Raw genomic sequence first — 10,654 nt, 5'->3', positions numbered from 1 at the left:
CCCCTCAGTCTCAACCCCAAGCGTCGCTGAGTCTTTCTAATCTTCCTTTTCTACAGACCCATCTGACCTCTCCCCTCCTCGCCAGGCTGAGCCAGGTCCCAATTCTTCCTCAGCCTCTGCTCCCTCACCCTATAATCTTTTTATTACCTCCCCTCCTCACACCTGGTCCAGCTTACAGTTTCATTCCTCGACTAGCCTTCCCCCACCTGCCCAGCAATTTCCTCCTAAAAAGGTGGCTGGAGCTAAAGGCATAGTCAAGGTTAATGCTCCTTTTTCTTTATCTGACCTCTCCCAAAATCAGTTAGTGTTTAGGCTCTTTTTCATCAAATATAAAAACCCAGCCCAGTTCATGGCTTGTTTGGCAGCAACCCTGAGACGCTTTACAGCCCTAGACCCTGAAAGGTCAGAAGGCCGTCTTATTCTCAATATGCATTTTATTACCCAATCAGCTCCCGACATGAAATAAAGCTCCACAAATTAAATTCCGGCCCTCAAACCCCACAACAGGACTTAATTAACCTCACCTTCAAGGTGTACAATAATAGAGGCAGCCAAGTAGCAATGTATTTCTGAGTTGCAATTCCTTGCCTCCACTGTGAGACAAACCCCAGCCACCTCTCCAGCACACAAGAACTCCAAACGCCTGAACCGCAGCTGCCAGGGTTTCCTCCAGAACCTCTTCCCCCAGGAGCTTGCTACAAGTGCCAGAAATCTGGCCACTGGGCCAAGGAATGCCCACAGCCCGGGATCCCTGCTAAGCCGTGTCCCATCTGTGCGGGACCCCACTGAAAATAGGACTGTTCAACTCACCTGGCAGCCACTTCCAGGGCCCCCGGAACTCTGGCCCAAGGCTCTCTGACTCCTTCCCAGATCTTCTCGGCTTAGCAGCTGAAGACTGACACTGCCTGATCGCCTCAGAAGCCTACAGGACCATTACAGACGCTCTAGATAACTCTCACAGTAGAGGTGTGTCCTCAGAGCATGCTTTTTGACCACGGTCCTTCCTGGGCCTCACTACCTTTCTCTCTGGGAACCAACATAGAAATCTCTGTGACTTTCTGGTTCAAAGAAGCTGAAGGAGCTTACAAGCCAGAGGAATAGTCCAGCTGGGCTTCATGGAGAACACATGTAGGTGCTACAGCTGAGCTGCATCTACAAGTCATCCCAGCTCCGGAGGCAGACCCGTGAGTGAAGCTGCCTCTGATTCTGGCCCCCACCCACAGAGGCAACTCCAACTGAGGCTTCACAGAAATCCTCCACCATCCCTGTGCCCTGACTGAATTTCTGACCCACAGATTTCATGGACATAACAAAATGGGTATTTTATACCATTAGAACTGGAGTGGTTTGTTATGCTGCAGTAGTAATTGGATAGTAAGTTTCAATATCTGATAAAACCAGGCCTTAATCATTATTCCTTTTTTTCCCAGAAATTTTCTGACTATTCTTATCTTTTCATATACATTTTTGAAACATATTATAGTCTCTGAAGTCCCTTTTCTACCACCACTATCATCATATATACCTATATATGTAATATAATATATGTAATTTTATTAGGGTGGCTTAAAAATTGTTTTCTCATAATAATAATGTTAGATTTTCTGTTCAAAAACAGGGTACATATTTCTATTTATTAAATATTCTAAAATGCCCCCATAAAAATTTAAAATTTTCAATGATAGAAGTCTTATACATTATTTGTTAAAGGCATTCTTAAGTATTTTACTTTTTTAAAAATAGACTTTATTTTTAGAGCAGTTTTAGATTCATAGCATAATTGAGTGGAAGGAACAGAGATTTCCCTTTCTCCCCTGCCCTAACACATGCATAGCCTCTCCCATTGTCAACTTCCTTCGTCAGAATGTTACACTGGTACACACAATGAACCTACATTGACACATCCTTATCACCCAGAGTCTATGATTTATATTAGGGTTCACTCTTGGTGTTGTAGATTCTAAGGGTTTGAACAAATGCATAATGACATGTATAATGGTGGGGCCACATATTTTATTTCATTTTTTAAAATTTAATTCTTAAGTTATGTGGGTACGTGGGTGTATCTATTTATGGGGTACATGAGATTCTTTGATACATGCATGCAATGTGTAATAATCACATCATGGTAAATGGGGTATCCATCCCCTCAAACATTTATCCTTTGCATTACAAACATTCCAATTATACTTTTTTAGTTATTTAAAAATGTACAATTCAATTACTACTGATTGTAGTCACCCTGTTGTGCTGTCAAATACTAGGTCTTATTCATTCTTTGTAACTAGTTTTTTGTACACTCCCCTACACCCCACTCCCCACTACCCTTCCCAGCTTCTGGTAATCATCTGTCTACTCTCTATTTCCATGAGTTCAGTTGTTTTACCTTTTTGCTTCCACAAATAAGTGAAAACAAGCAAAGTTTATCTTTCTGTGCCTGGCTTATTTCACATAATGACTTCCAGTTCCATCCATGTTGTTGCAAATGACAGAATCTCATTCTTCTTTATGGCTGAATAGTATTCCACTGTGTATATCTATGACATTTCTTTATCCATTCGTCTGTTGATGGGCACTTAGGTTACTTCCAAGTCTTGGCTATTGTGAATAGTGCTACAATAAAAATGGGAGTGCAAATCTCAAAAAAAAAAAAAAAAAAGAAAGAAAGAAAAGAAAGAAAACGAATGGGATTGGGAATGGGTAGAAAGTAGATTTAAATCTTCTCTGAAATTTTTTCTTTTCAAAAAAGAACTAAAACAAGCATGATGAATTGTTAACATTTAATACTAGGTGGTAGGAACATGCATGTTATATTATTCTCTGTGGTATTCTACTATTTAAAAAATGTTTATTCCTAGAAAAACTTGAGGCCAGGCACGGTGGCTCACGCTTGTAATCCCAGCATTTTGGGAGGCCAAGGCGGGCAGATCACCTGAGGTCAGGAGTTCAAGACCAGCCTGGCCAACATGGTGAAACCCCGTCCCTACAAAAAGTACAAAAATTAGCCAGGGGTGGTGGCACATGCCTCTAATCCCAGCTACCCAGGAGGCTGAGGCAAGAGAATCACTGGAACCCCAGAAGGCAGAGGCTGCAGTGAGCCAAGATCGTGCTACTGCACTCCAGTCTGGGCAACACAGCCAGACTCCATAGCAAGCAAGAAAGCAAGCAAGCAAGCAACAGACAGAGAGAGAAAAAGAAAGAAAGAAAGAAAGAAAGAGAGAAGAAGGAAGGAAGGAAGGAAGGAAGGAAGGAAGGAAGGAAGGAAGGAAGGAAGGAAGGAAGGAAGGGAGAAAAACTTGAATACGGGCATAGGAATGTATCATTCATCTTAATGATTGATGGGTTAAGAATTCAAGCTCTAAAGCCACACCACAAGATAGGACCCCCCAACCTGATGTTAGCTGTGTAACCTTGGGCAAGTCGCCTAAGCATTCTCTATTTCAGTTTCTCCTTCTATTAAATGGGACCAACAACAGTACCTACCTCCCACCGTTGCTGTGATAATTGAATGGTTAATGCTTGTAATAATACCTGGCACTCAGTTGTCTGCTGCTACTAATACTACTGCTGTATTTATTGTCATCCAAGCGTTTACCACTGTTAGGTAACATGTTGTTTGTTTACTCTATGCTGACTAGATTGTAAGCTCCAAAAAGCAAGGACCTTGCTGTCCTGTCCTCAGCTGTAACACCCTTGCCAAGGACGGTGCTCTGGCAAATGGCAGTTGCTCAAATAAATTTGTGAAACAGATGTTGACCTGTGATGACAGAGAACTGCCTGTACTTTCCCCTGCAGCTGTCATGCTATTTCACTTCTCAGCCTATGCTTCTGTTGTTCCTTCTGCCTGGAAATCCTTTCCCATCCTGATGCCTCAGCTCAGGCAAGGAACCAGAAAGCCTTCCTTGAGGTTAGGCTACATGCTCCTCTGCTGTATACCTACAGTGCCTAATACAAAATTCAATCAACACATGCCATATTAGACTGAAATGATGTTTGTGTATCTGTCTACCCCCACAAGAAGCAGTCAAGCATAGTGATTAAAGGCATCAACGCTGGAGCCAAACTGCCTACATCTGAATCCTGGATGTGTGACCTTGAGCAAATTAATTTATAAGTCAGTTTCCTGGTCTGTAAAATGGGGATAATAATAGCACCTATCTCATAAGGTTCTTGTAAAGATGAAAAGAATTTGCATTTGTGTCTGTATAGCACTCAGAATAGTCTCCAGCACCTAGTAAATGTGATGTAAGTATGTTAAATTACATTATAAAAATCTTCTTGAAGACAGACACAATGTCTTGCTCATCTTTATGCTCCCTCAATGCCTAGCACTCTGTAGGCAATGAATAAATGCTTAAATGTTTACTGAACTGACAGCTATTACACTAGTCCAAACAAAAGGATCAGTGCCCAAACTAAGATAACAGCAATGGAGAAAGGGTGATAGGTATGAGACACGCTTGGGGGAAAATAAATAAACAGAATGTGCTGCATGATTAGAATGAGATGGGTCATAAAGAAGATAAAGTTCAGGTTGACAGCTAGGTTTCTCACCAACATAGGGAATATAAGGGAAGCAAGAAGGAAAAAGCAGAGTTCCTGGCAAATTTTTAATAACAAAGTGCTTCATTCACTGCTTAATGAAATTTAAAAGTGCTTTAAGAGCTTTTAAGAGCACCACACTTTTAAAAAATAATGGGAACTCTGATCAACCACGACAGAAACCTGGCACACAACATCAGAAAGAATTTAAGCTCCATGAAGACACGGACTTTTTCTGTTTAGTTTGCTGCTTTATTTCTAGCACCTGCAACAGTGCCTGATACATGGTAGGCACTCACTATGTATTTTATAAATGAATGAAAAAATGATTAAGGTAAATTTGAGCCTTCTATGTCATGCAAATCTAAAGGAATTAAATAAGCATCTACTGAATCCTGCACTGCTTCAAATTCCTATAGGGAATACAGAAGAAATATAATACTTTTCTATCTCCCCTTCCCTCATGAATAAATTACTAAGTTTTATATATTATATTTGCATAGTAACTTACTATGTAATGCAGTACAAAACATAGCTAATTTCTGAAGATCAGCATATGCCATATATATACATATGTGTAATATATATATTACACACACATATATATATAATATGTATATTATATATATAATACTATACAGCCCTGAAATATGGGCAGGGTTTAGATTCTGTAACAATACATCTGATGTAATATGAAAGGTCATACACACACAAAAAAACAAGAACAAATTCTGGTAAAGTGGGGATCGACTCTAGAAAAGCCAGATAGAGATGAAGAGCAAATATAATATCAACTTTCTCTGAAGTCTTTCCTTATTTTCCCCATTCCTAAACATAATTGGTTCCCTTCCCAGAACTCTGAACGTTGTGTCCCTTCTGTTAAAGCACTTATTCCACTGAATCATTACTACTGGTATATATACCAATTCCCCTGGCAGACTCTAAGCTACCTGAGAACAGGAATATGTTGTGTATCCCACATGCCTGGCAAAATGCCAGGCACATAACAAACATATGAATGTGGAGGTAAAAGAGGGAATGCATATTTTTAAACAGTCACTAGAGAACTTTGTAGGTGTCAGGGTACAGGGATAACATGAAATATTTAAAGATTTGCCTCAGATTTTACTGTAGTTTTGAGTCTTGTGGAAACTAAAACTAGATAAATAAAACTTAACTTCATCTCCAGAGTCCAAAAAACTTGATTGAGCCTCAAATTATAAGCTCTTTATCTAAACATTCAGACAGTGTTAAAAATGTTTTGCAAGTTTATTATTACCAATCTTTTGATACAAAAGTTGAAATTATAGAATCTGAAAAATCAAGCAAAACAAAGTCTTAACTAAAATCCATCTTTTTTACTGTGATCCAAAAAACAAAAGTAAGGATTTATATTGAGGAAGATCAGTGTACTATAGGAACAAGAAAAGGTGTCTCAAGGCACACAGGAAAAATAGGTATTCTGAAGCCAAGAACATTCTACTCACTTGAAGTAAGCCCTTCAAAACTCTGGTATGAAATCTCTGTCCATATTATGTGGTGATACTGTACAAAGTATGCTGATAACAACCCGATAAAAAGGAAAACATTTTAAACTAATGAACCATATGACCTGATCATATGTTATCAGATAGTCTTCCAGCTAGAAAAAGAAATCTCAGAAGTAATCCATTTGCTTCTATACAACATATTTTAGACAATCTTCAACTAAAACTAAAACCACACTTTTTCAACATAAAAAGCTTTCAGCTAAAAAATCGTGAGGTGTACTTAAAATCTAAAAGGAACATACAACACGACTTTTTGGGTGCTTAATAAACAGCAATATGCCTCTCTCTAAAAGTCTAAATCAGCTAGAAAAGTAGCACTGCATTTGTAGCCAACAGTGATCATAATTAAGCTAAAGAAAGACATGTTTTTCTTGTCATCTTTATTCAAGTATTTCACAGCAGTTATATTACAAATTACAGTAAATGTTCAAATTCCAGAATTCAAAAATTAAATAATTTATTTCAACTAATGTAAAATGAAGTCAAATGCAAAACATCAATTTAACACAATTCTAAATTAAAACTACAAACCCAAAATAGACCATAGTTGATGAAGTCTACTTAAACTACAAAGTAGACATACATGACTGAAACCAAATAGGACTCCCAAAGTCTAAGTAACCAGATGTACAGAATACAAAAGATGCAGGTACAAGCCCAAATTCAAGCTTACAATGTGATTACAAATAATAATTATAATAACAATGGCATTCAGCTACGGGACCTGACACTGAAGATACCTACTGAATGGCACCATAGCTGAACCAACTTAATCAAAAAAGGGAAGAAATTACCCACTCCCTAAAAATAAAATCCAGTAAACCTACAAATACATTGGCTTATGAGAAAAATCAAGTCATGAAACAACATTTAAAAAAAAAAAATCACAGGTGAGATTCAAGCTCAAAAACACAATTAACTCCACAGCCATCAGTTTCAACCCTAGTGCGGTTCCATCATCTTCAAAAAGCTCCCAGGGTCCCCACAGCTGAGCATGAACTATTGCTGAGCTATGCTGTGATACATATTTTACTCATCTGAGAGCAAGGTTTTACATAGGAGCTTATCATTTATAATGCTCACAATAGGAAATAAGAACAGAGGTCAATTTGTACATATTTTTGCCAATGCTATACAGCAAAAATGAAAAACTTACAGAAACGTAAACAAAATTGAGTCCACTTAGATAATTTCACAAGCTGCTTTAAACTATAGAACCACCGGATATCTGTAAAATAAGCAAAACTGGTAAGTGTGTTTTTTTAATTGAGGGAAAGAGGGCCAGAGGAGTTGGTACAATTTCAGCTCATTGTTCTCCCCTTGGCATTAGACTGACTTTCTCTTTAAGACCTAAACTGTTCAAAGTGGTAGTTCCTATACTGAGGTTGCCTCCAATTTCCCCATCTACATTACGGTTAAAAAAACAAACAAACAAAAGCAACTTGATCTTTTGGAAGCATTTTAATGCTGAAAATAAATACATTTCCCTTTTCAAACTCACTGATGGCTAAAATCTTAATTAATTGTACAAATTTAGTAACCTACTAAGAAACGTGTGCGTTTTTTTTTCCTTTCACAAGTGCTGCTGTTACTTGAAAAGAATGCTTCTGAATTAGAATAACTGGAATAAATATTTAAAAAAAAATAGTGCAGCAAGAACCTGAGACTTGCAAAAAACCCTTTTACCAGAAACTTGCTACAAAAAATCTGCTACATCTTATTTCATCAAATCTTTAAATTCTGTAACAATTTCCATCAAAATACAAAATGCTAATGTATTAGACAATAAAATAGTTTGAATCGGTATGATGGTAATAAATACTAAAGAAAGCATGAAAATCCTCCCAATAATCAAATTAGAGGTTTCAAATAACCTCCCCTTTAAAATGGTTCATCGTTAATCGCACTTGCCCACCTTAAAAATACAGTGTGTCTACAGGGGTAGCATCTTGACTTGTATGACTAACTGGATATTACAGAAATTTCACAGACTAGGTACAAAGAAAACATGTGGCATTTAAAAAAAATTAAGCTAGAATTAGAAGGCGTTAGATGTAAATGTAAATGCAAAGAAGCACTTTGGATTACTGCAGTAGGCTATGGCCAAAGTATGCTTTCTGCACACTACAAAGAGCCAGAGACAAGGAGACAAGTACCTTAGCTTCAGGATGTAAACAGTGGCAAAGTGATTACAGGACTCTGTAAACACCGTTGGTAACTAAAATACAAAAAGCTGAGGTAGCTCAGAATCTCTGCAGTAGTCCAAGACCATTTGCCCTAATTAAAACCCAAACTACATGTGTTGCATATATTGGAAAGACACACCTGCAGCTAACGGCTACAATGAATGAAGATACCAAGCCAACTCGTCGGCAAAATTTTCTTTTTGTTTAAAAATCATCTGATAAAAAAAAGTCACTGCATCCTTTGCCTCGTTGCAACTGCCTAGATTGTGTCTCCAAATTTGTAGAAAGTTTTTGTAAAACTAGTAACCCATAATTAATTTCAGATACACACAATTCACAGAAATCACTCAACAAGATTCAAAATGGTTTCCAATCAAAAAGAAGAGTTGTGAAGGTAAGCTTAGGAGATGGGATTTAAACATTAATACTGTTATTCAAGGACCATACCAGAGCTCGTTTGCAATTAAGCATACAGAAAATGAATTTTATGGAGCTTCTGATTAATTCCTCTCTTTTCTGTCCATTTGGCAAGTCCTGGCTTTAAAACAAAATAACAATTTACTACATATGAAAACCATTTCTCTCTGGGAACTCAAACATGAGTAACTATCAAATTGCCACTGACAGAAGAAAAAATGGCCACTGTCTATTTATTTTCTAGTCATCATTGTTAGCAATACCAAAACGTGTGTTTTGTTTTTTGTTTTTTTGTGTGTGTGGACTGTGTATTATTCATTGTTGTTATTACATGTTTCTTAAACCAAAACAGACCTTACAAGAAAACTTACCATTTTAGTATATTATGTGGCTTATTGGGTGTCTTGATTGAGCTTTAAGACAGGCATTTCATACCCAAACACTGGTTGTCTCTCAATGACATAGAGTATCAAAACTTATTTTCAAGGTTGTGACCAAAGAAAGATTTCTAATTTATTTGCTTCAAACAGCCCATCCTTTTAGCCTTATCTTCCTCAAATGAATAAAAAGGCACGTTAAAGGCAGTTCTAAAGAGCCTGACCTAATTTCATCCAGTTTCTTCAGCTTCCCACCAGAACAGACCATAGCCAACTCTAAAACAGGTTTCAGTCCATTACCCAGATGGGGGAAAAATATGATTAAAGGGGTAAAATGGAGGAAAAAAAAAAAAAGTTGCCCACTGTTTAAACAATTCAACACAGTTAGAACTGCCCCCATCCAGTTTCCTCCTGTTTGCTGGTCTGCTCCCTAAGAGAGGAGTCTCCAAAAGAGAGTGCACAAAAAGAGGAGCAGAAGCGAGAGCAGTTTCTGTAGCACCAAAATCTCCAAGCTGTGGGGTTGTATTTTTTATTTGTGGAAAATACAACATGTTTCTGAAGTTCTGTTTGGTTCTTGTAGGCTGGTTGGTTTCAGGTACCTGAGACAATAGCACCAAATTCAACAGAGAGAAAGAATGAGTGAGAGAGCACTTTACACCAAGGCTCTGCACATAATTGGTGCAATCTGAAATTGAATGGCTCAGAAGACTGCTCTGTGAGGAGCAGATTGGAGAGGATAAACCACTCATATCTTGAAAAGTTCATAGGAATGTCTCAAACATATGAACTGTTCTTTCCATCTCCTATAAAAGGAAAAAAAATGCATGTTATCTATTAAGGGAAAGATAAAAGTGTTCCTCATTATGGAAGAATTCACTTTAAATTTTTAGGGAATGAATTTGAGATACAGGTTAAACTTTGAATATTTTCCTGATTATAATACCATAGGTAATTAAGACTATCTCCCCTAGATACTTCCAAGTACCTCTTATTTTATATGTAGGCAAATAAGGATGATGATGATGATGGTCACACTCAACAAATAACTAACTTATTATGCCAGTAATATCAGTATGAGGTATGATATGAGTAATATGAATATAAGGATGATAGCAACACTTAATGAGTAAGTTATTATGCCAGATATTTACTAAGAGATTTCTATATATAAAATACATAAATATAAGTAAATATTTGTATTTATATGTATGCATATATATATATATATAACTTATATATATAGTTTTAACTCCCATAACATTGAAGATTGAACAAAGGTATTACTATCAGGCCCATTTTACAGAGAAAAAAACTGAGGCACAGAGGGGATAAATAATTTGACAGCTAACAGGTGACAATCAGGATTTGAATACAGGCAGCCTCACTCCAGAGACTGAGCCCTTCCTTCCTCATTATATTTCACTAACTCCCAAAGTAAAATGAACGCATTCAGTATAGTGAAACTTATGCCAAAAAGCAGAATGCATTGTGTTCCCACTTCTATTCATTCCAACCAGAGCTGAAAAGACAGGATTAAAAAAGAGCCAGAATGAGTGGCTTCCATCACTACCACCATGAAAGC

At 37.4% G+C, this 10,654-nt stretch overlaps 1 protein-coding gene across 8 annotated transcripts in view; it reads right to left on the bottom strand.

Annotated features, from left to right (window-relative positions):
- Positions 1 to 1,993: 1,993 nt before the first annotated feature.
- Positions 1,994 to 10,654, bottom strand: part of ATAD2B (ATPase family AAA domain containing 2B) — a 187,176-nt gene continuing 178,515 nt past the window's right edge. For 6 of the 8 annotated variants that reach the window (XM_055253338.2, XM_055253339.2, XM_055253341.2 and 3 more), the window contains one exon: positions 6,456 to 9,875. In XM_055253338.2, coding sequence (XP_055109313.1) covers positions 9,834 to 9,875 — 42 coding nt within the window. In that variant the 3' untranslated portion in view covers positions 6,456 to 9,833. Of the gene's footprint in view, positions 2,639 to 6,455; positions 9,876 to 10,654 lie in introns of those variants that run through there. The other 2 variants (XM_063623899.1, XM_063623898.1) reach the window with 1 other exon arrangement.

The sequence above is a fragment of the Symphalangus syndactylus genome, chromosome 18, assembly GCF_028878055.3.
Source record: "Symphalangus syndactylus isolate Jambi chromosome 18, NHGRI_mSymSyn1-v2.1_pri, whole genome shotgun sequence".
Classification (NCBI taxonomy): domain Eukaryota; kingdom Metazoa; phylum Chordata; class Mammalia; order Primates; family Hylobatidae; genus Symphalangus; species Symphalangus syndactylus.
This window is presented reverse-complemented; position numbering and strand designations above follow the sequence as displayed.